Below are 12,508 nucleotides of genomic sequence, written 5' to 3'. Positions count from 1 at the left end.
AAAAAAATATCAATCAGGTTTGCAGATACAAAAATTTGCCAGCATTCCAAGAACTTGCATTGAACTTGTGCACCTTTACATGACCGTGTCTTAATGCCCTTCAGATTCCCACACTCTTTACCCTGTCAAAATCAAACATACAATCAAAGACAATACTATTTATACCTTTGATTTCAGAGAAACTCCATGTGATTACTGTCTGTCATAATAATAACAATGACAGACAAATATGGAAAATATGACAGATTAGAATGTTCAAAATACTCACCTTTGCAGAAGATGCCAAACTACATTGTATCTTCCTCAATTCCTCCATAACACATTTTCCACTGGGCAGTGGGCAGTGAGACCATTTGAAAATGCAATTAGGCAGGATTGTCTGCAAAGTGAAATTAAATGTATAATATGATGGCTTTAGTCATTGAAATAAAAGCATTTAGTCTAAATCAAGTCCAACCGGTAAGGATATTAAGAGCTTACCTTGTTATAATGCTTCGGTATCCAACTTCCACAGTAAGTTTTCCACATTGCCTGCAAATGAAACCACTTAGGTGTTTCAAACCTCAGGGAATCTCAGAATGTACAAACCTAATATCAACAAGATAATTAATGCATTCAAAGAAACAAACTTTTAGAAATCTGACTTACATCCATGTTATATTTTGGTCTGATATCATTTATAGCCTCATCCTGCATTTTTTGGAGACATCCCTTATGCATTGCTGAAATGCTGTCAACAAGGTACACTGCAAAAGCCAGTGTGACATAACCTGCAAAAAATGAATTCAACACACAGACCAATACCACAATTACAACATGTCAGAAAGAAGCCAGGAAAGCTGTCAAAGTCAACATGTGTTAAATTGAATCAGTTACCAATCATTTGTAAAATTCTGTCATTTACCAATCAGATGTGCCTTGCTCATCTTTGTGTTAATTTGAGAACTGAACATTTCAGTGATCGGGCATCTTTTATACTCTCTTAAATTCCCTTAATTTTACCCATAATGTCACTCCATAAATAAAAAAATATGACATGAACTAATAAACTGTGACTCACAGTATGAATCATATAGGCACGTACTTTAAACGAATGGTCACTTCATCTAACAGAAGAAATCTCAACCCACTCACCCCATTCCATAAAATCTCTGATCTCATAGTTTGAATAACCACTACATACTCAGATTGAAAAGGGTGCACCTCTGATTGACAACACACCAAAGGGTTATCGTACAAATTGATAAAATCAAATAGATAATTTCACTTTTCTCAAAAATGGAGTTCCCACAACTGTGGCCACTACTGACATTTGAGGGTTTCCTACTTTGAGCTTAGTCAGACCACTTTATCATAATGAAGACATCGATCTGTGTGTGAGGGTATATTCTGCACTGGGCAGACTAACACATTCAGCCTGAAGCATACCTTACACTTGACCACCATACAGTCCTCTCATCTAGCCTCCCCTGGAGAGAGCTGCTCTTATGGTCGCCTGATATCTACAATGAAAAAAATATAAAACGCAACATGTAAAGTGTTGGTCCCATGTTTTATGAGCTTAAATAAAAAGATACTAGACATTTCCCATACGTAGAAAAAGCTTATTTCTCTAAAATGTTGTGCAAATGTTTGTTTACATTCCTGTTAGTGAGCATTTCTCCTTTGCAAAGATAAGATAATCTACACAGGTGCACCTTGTGCTGGGGACAATAAAAGGCCACTCTAAAATGTGCAGTTTTGTCACACAACACATTGCCAAAGATGTCTCAAGTTTTGCGGGAGCGTGCAATTGGCATGCTGACTGCTGGAATGTCCACCAGAGCTGTTGCCAGAGAACTGAATGTTCATTTCTCTACCGTAAGCCCCATCCAACGTAGTTTTATACAACTTGGCAGTCCTTCCAACCCAGCCTCACAACCGTAGACCAGACCCCGTGTAACCACACCAGCCCCTCCACATCCGGCTTCTTCACCTGCGGGATCGTCTGAGACCAGCCACTCGGATAGCTGATGAAATTTCTGCACAAACTGTCAGAAACCGTCTCAGTGAAACTCATCTGCGTGCTCGTCATCCTCACCAGGGTCTTGACCTGACTGCAGTTTGTAAATGTAACCCACTTCAGTGGGCAAATGCTCACCTTTGATGGCGACTGGAGGAGTGTGCTCTTCGTGGATAAATCCCGGTTTCAACTGCACTGGGAAGATGGCAGTCATATTGTTGTATGGTATCGTGTGGGTGAGCGGTTTACTGATGTCAATTTGTGAACAGAGTTGACATCATAAGCTAGGGAAAACAAACACAATAGCATTTTATCGATGGCTATTTGAAAGCACCGCGTAACCGAGATGAGATCCTCCTGAGGCCCATTGTAGTGCCATTCATCCACCGCACTCACCTCATGTTTCAGCATGATCATGCATAGTCGCAAGGATCTGTACACAATTCCTGGAAGCTGAAAATGTCCCAGTTCTTCCGTGGCCTGCATACTCACCAGACATGTCACCCATTGAGCACATTTGGGATGCTCTACGTGTACAACAGCGTATTCCAGTTCCTGCCAATATCCATCAAATTCACACAGCCATTAAAGAGGAGTGGGACAACATTCCACAGGCCACAATCAACAGCCTGATCAACTCTATGCGAAAGAGATGTGTAGCGCTGCATGAGGCAAATGGTGTTCACACACCAGTGCTCTGGCGGTCCTGACAATTTATCAGCTGGCTCTTGTCATGCAAGACTTTCGGTCTCATGGTAATTGACCAATAATTAACATAAACACATTTAGCATCTCCAATAAATTCAATTTAATAATACATCACTTTAATATATAACAATCCATTATCTATTTTAGATAGGTCTAAAGAAACTATATTTCAGATCAACAGAATATGAGTTGGGCTATTGCTGTATGTTATCTGGCTACAAAGCATGCCATATAGGCTGTAGGCTTGTTCATTTAGCAGACAAGACATGCATACAAGTCCCTTGCCATTATTTGATTTTATAGTAAGAAGAATATAATTAAATTTAGCTGAATACATTTTTTTTCTTCCCATTCCTGAGTGTGTATATGAAGGCTATGTTGAGCATAAAAGTGATAATTTGAAACAGGTCCTATAGGTTACGCTAGATTTAGATTTATTTGGCAACTTTAGTTGTGCTGATGTAACAGATGTGAAATGGCTAGCTAGTTAGCGGGTACGCGCTACTAGCGTTTCAATCAGTTACGTTACTTGCTCTGAAACCTAGAAGTAGTGTTGCACCTTGCTCTGCAAGGGCCGTGGCTTTTGTGGAGCGATGGGTAACGACGCTTCGTGGGCGTCAGTTGTTGATGTGTGCAGATGTAACAGTATAACTTTAAACCGTCCCCTCGCCCGACACGGGCGCGAACCAGGGACCCTCTGCACACATCAACAACTGACACCCACGAAGCGTCGTTACCCATCGCTCCACAAAAGCCGCGGCCCTTGCAGAGCAAGGGGCAACCCTACTTAATGTCTCAGAGCAAGTGACGTAACTGATTGAAATGCTACTAGCGCGTACCCGCTAACTAGCTAGCCATTTCACATCCGTTACACTCACCCCCCTTTCAACCTCCTCCTTTTCCGCAGCAACCAGTGATCCGGGTCACGGCACCAATGTAACAGTATAACTTTAAACCGTCCCCTCGCCCCGACACGGGCGCGAACCAGGGACCCTCTGCACACATCGACAACAGTCACCCACGAAGCGTCGTTACCCATCGCTCCACAAAGGCCGCGGCCCCTCTGCAGAGCAAGGGGCAACCCTACTTAATGTCTCAGAGCAAGTGACGTAACTGATTGAAATGCTACTAGCGCGTACCCGCTAACTAGCTAGCCATTTCACATCCGTTACAGAGGGTCCCTGGTTCGCGCCCGAGGTCAGGGCGAGGGGACGTTCTAAAGTTATACTGTTACATTGATACAAACCTTAGAATGTCTTAGAAATCAATACATAAATAGGCTGCATGATGCGACTATAGGCTATTGATGACTTGAGAAAGTCACAAAAAAAAACTTGCCCTCTGTTCCTTGCCTCAGGCTGCACACACTGTTCTCTCATAAAGTGATCATACTATCACCCATCAGACTATTCTCAATGTAATATTGTCTTTACTAATACTGTGTTAAATTAGTTTTGATTTCGAATGGCCCATTATCAAACAGCGAATGGAAGGCGCTTTCCCACCTTTTGGGTAGGATACTTCGGTTATTTCACTCCAAGCATCAACCACTGTTTGAGGAGCATGCGGCCTCTTGCTGCAACAGGTGATACTGCGGTCATGACTCATGACTGCCAGTGTGGCGGTTACACGTCGCCGCAATAGCCCCAGTCACACCTGAAACTGGTTTTCTGATCCACCCCCACCTTTATTTTTATTGTATCTGTTTATTCCCAGTCGTGAAATCCATAGATTAGGGCCTACTGAACTTATTTCAACTGACTGATTTCCTTATATGAACTGTAACTCAATAAAATCTTTGAAATTGTTGTATGTTGCATTTATATTTTTGTTCAGTGTAACTGCCCCAATTAAAAGCCTTATACTGAGGTCCAGTACATGTAAATCAGAGACATATTTAAATACACATTGAGTGTACAAAACCTTAGGAACACCTTCCCAATATTGAGTTGCACCCCCTTTTGCACTCAGAACAGCCTCACTTCATCGGGACATTGACTCTACAAGGTGTCGAAAGCGTTCCACAGGGATGCTGGCCCATGTTGACTCAAATTCTTCCCACAGTTGTGTCATGGTGGCTGGATGTCCTGTGGGTGGTGGACCATTCTTGATACACACAGGAAACTGTTGAGTTTGAAAAACCCAGCAGAGTTTCAGTTCTTGACACACTCAAACCGGTGTGCCTGGCACCTACTACCATACCCTGTTCAAAGGCGCTTAAATCTGTGATCCTTTTAATTGAAGGTGATGCCAAAGAAAAATGTCCATCCTGGATGGAAAATAAAGTCCTATTCTACTCTAGCTTGTGTCTTGCCCATTCACCCTCTGAATGGAAGACACACAATCCATCCCTCAAGGCTTAACAATCATTCTTTAACCTGTCTCCTCCCCTTCATCTACACTGACTGAAATGGATTTAACAGGTGAAATCAATAAGGAATAATAGCTTTCACCTGGTCAGTCTATGTCATGGAAAGAGCAGGTGTTCCTAATGTTTTGAGCAATTTGTGTATGTCTCTGAGGTAAACTATCTGAATGCTGGTTGGTTTCCTACTGCATTTGGAGTCAATGATGTAACTACTTTATCGCTGTCAGTCCTTGGCATTGGAGAACTCATTGTTCAAATTACACAAACGCACACCGAATATAAGTCAGCCATTTATTTTCAGCAAGGTTCTCAAGCGATCTTATACATTTCCCTACTCTGAGCTCCGTAAAGTCCTTAAACACAGAGGCAGTTCAATAATTTAAAATCCCTAAACTCAATCATCCATCTGCACAAATTATACATTATCTGCTCATGTTCCTAGTCTCGTACTAAATATCTTTAAATTGTTCATACACTTACAATGTACTGTACTCTGTGGATGCCAAAATGTGAACAACTTGATACATACATACACACACAACATTATCACTCCTAAAGCAAAGAATAATTTAAAGACATTCTGTACATACATTTCTGGCACAATCCATCATCTGCTAGTGGCTAACACAAACCCAAAACCAACAAATTGTCACATTCATACAAAGCAGAAAAGCGCTGAGAAAGCATGTCATCATGATTTGCAGAGAAGACTACTGACTGATACTTCACATAAATGATGCCAGGATGAGCTTGTTTGACAGATAGAAGGAAATATACACTTAACTTCCATGACTATTGGGGATATTTGTTGATGCCATACGTTATAGAACATATGAAGTACTTTGTGACACAGTGGAAGTGGTGACAATTACTTGAGGAACACCACTCTCGGCAAACACTTGAAATGTGCTTCTGGACAGAAAAGAACAAGTCATCGTTTGGTATTTTCCTTTTTTCCTCCTTTTTTTTTAGGACAACATTCTCTGCAGTGAGCACAACCCTGACTCACGTGAGAAAAAAAAACAGGTTTCAAAGGTGGGGAACCACCAGCCCAAAAAACATTTAGGAATATATTCCATTGTTTTGCTTTAAGCGTTTTGCAGCAAGGTGGAATAGATCACCTTGGTGATCTGCAGCACGGCGGCGTGTAGCGAGTACTGCACCACGATGGAGCCGAAGCCTTTGTAGAATCCCAGGGCTCCCTCCTCTCGCCGGATCACATTCACACAGTCCCTGATACCCTCATACTGCGTGTTGATGGGCAGGACCTCAAAGCCCAGGTCTGTGTTGTCGATGATGGTGCGCGTGCCCTGGATGTGGAGCCTGTGCATCACCGTCTCCAGCGGATAGAGGAGGACGTCGGCACACAGACTGGCCACGAAACTGGCCATGAGTTCTGGGAAGTAGGCGTCCAGCATGGTCTGGACTGTCTCTGAGCCGTCCACGGGCTGTTTTGCCGGGCTCCTCCGGCGCAGGAGGAAGAGCACTAGCTTCTGCACGGTGGAGCTCACCACATAGTGGAGGACCCCGTGGAGCACGGTGGGGAGCATGAGGCCCCAGAGGGGCAACAGGCGCTTGCTGTGGGGGATGCCCATGCCCATGACCCGGCCCACACCCTCCTTCACACAGTCCAGGATGCCAGGGTTGTCCCGGATGATCTCACTCTGGGGACACACAACAAGGGACAGCATTGGTATGGTATTGCAGAATAGTTAAGAACGGCCTGAAATTATATTTGCTTGTGTGTTTGGATTGGAATGACCAGATCTGCGAAGGAATCGTAAAATGTACTGATTCTTTGATACTGACAAAGGTGGAGTTTCCCAAAAACATAAAGATCATATTTATCTTTGGTAGGCAATGGACGAACGATGATCTTCACACAGTGATAGGAAATTACCCAATTGTCATACTTGAGTAAGAGTATAGATACCTTAATAGAAAGTTACTCAAGTTAAAGTGAAAGTCACCCAGTAAAATACTACTTGAGTAAGTCTAAAAGTATTTGTTTTAAAATATACTTAAGTATCAAAAGTAAAACTAGAAATGATTTAAAATTCCTTATGTTAAGAAAAGCAGACGGCACCACTTTCTTGTTTTTAAAATGTACCGGTATCCAGGGGCACACTCAGACATAATTTACAAACAACGCATTTGTGTTTAGTGAGTCCGCCAGATCAGAGGCAGTAGAGATGACCAGGGATGTTCTCTCGATAAGTGCATGAATTGGACCAGGTTCCTGTCCTGCTAAGCATTTTGGGTGTAAGGGAAAATGTATGGAGTAAAAAGCACATTTATTTTCTTTAGTAAATGTAGAAGTAAAATTTGTCAAAAATATAAATAATAAAGTAAAGCTACCACAAAAAAACGACATAAGCAGTATGTAAAGTAAAGTATTTAAAGTATTTGTATTTAAGTACTTTACACCACTGTCTTCACGCTCACAATTATCTTTATGTTTTAGGGAAAGTCAGTTAAAAAGTGAAGGGGAGTTATAGAAGCGATACCGATGGACAAGATAAGGGTGGCCAAAATACAACCGAATCATCATTCATATAAGTATGGACTCACTGACCTGCACAGTTTCAATGAGACTAGCTGAGTAAAATGGCATGGCAACCACATAGGTCAAACTGTAAGAAAGAGAGATACACAATGACTGTTCAAAAGATGAAAGCGTTCTACCGGAATAAAGATATTATCAACACCATCTGATACCAGCATTTACTACGGGTAAAGTCCCTTCAATTACACTGCACCGTTTTGAGAAGTATATCCATTGGCAATCAATAGTTAAGCAACTGAATCCCAACTTTCACCAAACATACTTTGTCACTACTCTTTACAGTATGAAAAACATCCATTATAAAACAAAGCAAATAAATGTTATTACCCTTTCAGAACCAAATGCCCAATAACTTGCTTGGGGTTCCATTTGTGGGAGAGTTCCCTGAGGAAACAAACATAGTCAGACCTCTATCCATGGTAACAGTTCATATTCGTTTATTGCATATGTTCAAATAAGGAGATTCAACATGATTGTGATTTTTAAGAATTTAAAAAGACTGGTTAAAACTAGTTTTTGTGTTGCTTGAACAGTTATTGTTGAAGTATGTGCTATAGTTTTGTATTATGTCGTTCCCCCCCCCCCCATTCATTTAAAGTTCTTAGTGGTCTTTGATTTTGGTACTGGGATGTCTTGCTCATCTCACTGGAAACCTTGGAAGCTGAGAGAGATATGGCCCCTCTGAGTAGAATCGGCCACTTCAGCATGTTCTGGTAGAGGCTACATTACAACGTGAATGCAAGTTTGACATTCAACGGCATCTAAAATGACTCGCAGTAGATGTTGTGCTCGATTTTTATCAACAGCATTAAAAACATTTTAAAAAATGTGTTCATTGAAGTCTTGTCAAAGCTAATCCATAAGGAATAGGATATGGTGGGCGATCAGGCGATGACTAAGGGCAATATCTGTTCACACCCATTAGCTAGGTTTCTTGCGACCTGTTAGCTAGGTTTCTTGTCTAAAATATAATCCATACCGTGGTAGTGGAGTACATTCACTAATGATGCCTTCTGTGCCCAATGTGACTCCTTGTACCACAAAGGTGCTGCCCATTCCTTTCCATAAGGCCTTAGGACCCTGCGAGCAGAGAATTAACAACAATATACCGGCATAAAAACAAAATGCCAGCCCCAAATTCACATTTTCAATATCTTTTGAACGTTTTTTTGTGATTCACAATTAGTCCTAACATACAGTGTATGTTGGGTTTTGGGTTCATGAAAAGCATTTATTACCTGACTCTTGGTGACATTATACATCACACTGAGAGCAGTCAATGGGGACAGATGGTAGCACCTGGCATGATAATTGACCTGGAAGCCACAAAAAAACAGAATTAGGAATAATGAACATTTAATATTACTACATATTTCAACTTACTTCATTCATACTTACGTCAAGCGCACTGGAGCATTCTAATGGACAACTGTGATATACCCAGGAAGATTGATATATTGTATGGTAGAAAATTAGGAGTCTACAGACTACATCTAAGGTGGAACACATACAGTATCTAACCTGACCGTATGCTTACCTGGCACTGACGACGAAACACAATGCAAGGGTGAGCCAGGACATTTTCAGTAAAGAGACTGGAAGAAGAAGTCACGGTGTGAATAAATGAATATAGGCCTACTATTTTCCATTTCTCAAACACTTCTACTGTATAGAATGTTCCAATGACGTAAATATTTTTTTTCTTATGAATTCAAGTTGGATTATAGTCATCTCTTGACATTACTGGTGAACTACCACCGTAGATAGGCCTAACACTGAATTACCTTGCAAGCCCGATACCAAATCCAGCAAATCTGTTCAACTGCTCTGAAAGGGAAAGAACAAATACATGTGAATATCAAACAGCAACATTTAATCGCAAACCTTATTTATTGCTCTGTTTTAATAAGTCATAGTCACTCAATAAGTAGTAGTTTCTTATAACTATTTTGAGCGTGACAGATTGAGTAGCGTAGCAGCAGACTATTTTAATTGTGTTTGTTGTTTACAAACCGGGTATCTGGCACACGTATTAGTCAGATGTGGGCAATTTCACAGTAAGGGAATTGCGATGAGACGCCAAATTTTTTCACTTGAAATCAATGCCAAACAAAAAACATTAACACTGAACATTTTTCAAAAACACATTTACTGGAAGAACTGTGCAGGTGCAAAATTTGGTAACAGAATTTAGGTCAAATCTCCCTCAGTTTTCTCCCGCATTTTCCCAACACTATCCAATATCCACTCCGAATTAAGATTCAAAAGATGTCTGCAGAAAGAATGGGGTGTCAGTGATGACATATCTGATCTTAGAGAAGCTGTCATTGAAGAACATTCTCTGGGTTCTATTGGATAAATAACTATCCAACCATGTGCTGGCAGGTTATTATCCATTTATTTTAACCAATCATGTTTCATCTGGGTCAGTGCAGTACAAGTTGTGTGGCCTTCTCTATATGCATGCTGAAAGTCAGCAGTTAACTTGTTCTCTGAAAAATAACATTGTATTTGGTCAAACACAATTCTCTCCATCAGTTTACTAAGAACAGGCAGCGAACTGTTTGGGCGGCTGTTAGAGCCAGCAAAGGGTGCTTTACTAGTGAAATGGTTCATTGAAATAAATGGCAATACCGAAAGGTTTTGTTGTAAATGAACCGTCAACTTCAATGAACGATGGAGATGAACTGTACTGTGCTGTCCAAACTTGTGAACATAGACGTCTTTACGGATCAGACCAAATCTGAACCAGTCATGGACGTCTATTTTTGGGCAACATGAAGGCTGGTCCAGACGTCTGTGGAAATTGAAATCAAGGCTGGACAAGGCAGACTGACCAAATCTCAAGTACTTTTAAACGTCCATGGACGTCCGGTGTCGGTCGATGCTCAGTGGGTGAGGATGCTGATTACATTAAATGGAAAGAGAGGGGGCTCATGGATAGGTCTCATTAAGAGCCGGGAGAAGTTACATTAATTGGAGAGAGAAAGCGATAGAGGAAGGGGTTGTCTAGACTTTTCACACTATTGCTTTGACCACCAGACGACAGAAAAAGAAAACAGTTATGAGCTGAACTTAACAGAATGCCAGTGGAAGGGAAGACAGTAGCAGCGAACCAACGCTGCTTTGTGACTACTATGATTTCCCAATGTAGACAATTCTATTGTAGAAATTCCATTAACGATTTTTCTGAAATTCTGTTACCAAAATTGATATCAGTAAAAACACTATAACTAATTGAAAGGTCTACCTTCACTTGTTACCTCTGTGAACTTTCATGAGAAATTAGAAAACATCTAATAGATATGTTGGTTTTTGGTAACGGAATGTCAAGGCACAAGGCAATGTTTCCTAAACTAAATATAAGTGTTGATATTAGTTGGCAGGGGTTTTTACTTCAACATGATTGTTTTTATGTATTTCTAATATATTTTAAGACTATTTCTGGTAGATGTTTTCTAAGACACCTTTTCCATCTGTTTGACAAGAAATGAATGTCTTTGCTTATTCCTAACTCTATGGATGGAAAATGGTTGAAAAATTGATATGCTTTACTTTCTATAAAAAACATATAGACACTTAGCTTTCATCTGACACAATTTGACATGTTCCTATGAACTTCATATTTTGGTGCTCATGGGCTGTTTTACATGGAAATGACCATCGTTAAAGACACCCACGATATACTCCCTCCTGAGCGGTGTCAACAATATTCCATTAGCTGTAGTGTAGGCCTAATTGACGTCAATCAATGTTCACAAATCCACAAATAACCAGAAAAGCGACTTCATAATATATGAAAGATAGGCATTTCGATTTCTGTTGCACTCTACAGACGTTCCAGTGGGCCATGTTGCCTACTTGAGAACTGCACATTGGTGTACTCTAGCCTCCCTCTCTCTTGGTCTTGTCTGACAACATAAATGGCTGTCAGCCATCTTTCTCTGGACTTGGTTGGACACTAACGGCCCAATTGTACATGCAATAAAGAACAATGTCTCATCCATAAAACTTTTTTTTTTTTAAACATATAAAACGTTATAGGCCTAGTTTGTGCTCTGTACTTAAATGTTTTTGTACTTCAATGTCACTGAATCCCTATATTGCACACATATCAGCTGTGTGACTGGTAAATTATTGTAAACATAGATTTCAAGGCGAAGAAGCAAAACGTCTTCTACTGACACTGCTAACATATAAAAGCTAACGTTAGCTAGCCAGCTGAAATGTGTGAATGCTTTCACTTTCGAAACACTCATGACCCAGTGATGATACTGTGTCGTTGTCATTGCTGTTAATGAAAAGGGCCAGCATTGCTGGAATGGTCATGATGTCGATCCCCTACCGGATGGAGGAGCCGTGGGCAGGGTATCTTGAGTACCAGGCGCTGCAGGGGCCGCTTCAAATGGGGGCGTACGGTCATCAAAATGCAAATTTCGGCTACCTGGAATATCTGGCGGTGTTGTTACCCAATTCTGTAGGTCAACACTAGAGGAATTATTAAATGACCTTCCACTGTAGCCCCCACTGAAAGCAGGATCCTCCCTACCCCTGTAACCTAAGCCATCGAAATTGTCCGGACGCCGAGAAGTCATGCTGCCTGAGAGCTAAATAGGAGTGACAGCTCCCTGGTATCACGATTGGTCAAATTCGTGTAACTATATCCCTCTTAAAATCTACGAGGAACACATTAAATATAAAACTTAACCACTGTATAACATCAATTTCGCCCGCTAGCAAGCTAGCCACTCTAAATGACGTCGTTAGATAGCTAGCTATGTACCTAGCAAAACAACGCGAATGAATTGTCAACTGATCAACCGGAAGTTGTTTCGTTCTATTCCGCGTCCAAATTGCATTGTGG

The 12,508-nt window shown here is 41.0% G+C and overlaps 1 protein-coding gene across 1 annotated transcript; it reads right to left on the bottom strand.

Moving 5' to 3' along the window:
• Positions 1 to 5,355: 5,355 nt before the first annotated feature.
• slc25a46 (solute carrier family 25 member 46) lies at positions 5,356 to 12,462 on the bottom strand. The gene is made up of 8 exons (XM_055875006.1): positions 11,990 to 12,462; positions 9,429 to 9,471; positions 9,182 to 9,239; positions 8,883 to 8,960; positions 8,624 to 8,724; positions 7,972 to 8,028; positions 7,654 to 7,711; positions 5,356 to 6,742 (listed from the first exon to the last, which is right to left on the bottom strand). The coding sequence occupies exons 1-8, from the start codon at positions 12,237 to 12,239 to the stop codon at positions 6,167 to 6,169; spliced, it is 1,221 nt and encodes a 406-aa protein (XP_055730981.1). The 5' UTR covers positions 12,240 to 12,462; the 3' UTR covers positions 5,356 to 6,166.
• Positions 12,463 to 12,508: the final 46 nt, after the last annotated feature.

The sequence above is a fragment of the Salvelinus fontinalis genome, chromosome 21, assembly GCF_029448725.1.
Source record: "Salvelinus fontinalis isolate EN_2023a chromosome 21, ASM2944872v1, whole genome shotgun sequence".
In the NCBI taxonomy this organism is placed as follows: Eukaryota; Metazoa; Chordata; class Actinopteri; order Salmoniformes; family Salmonidae; genus Salvelinus; species Salvelinus fontinalis.
This window is presented reverse-complemented; position numbering and strand designations above follow the sequence as displayed.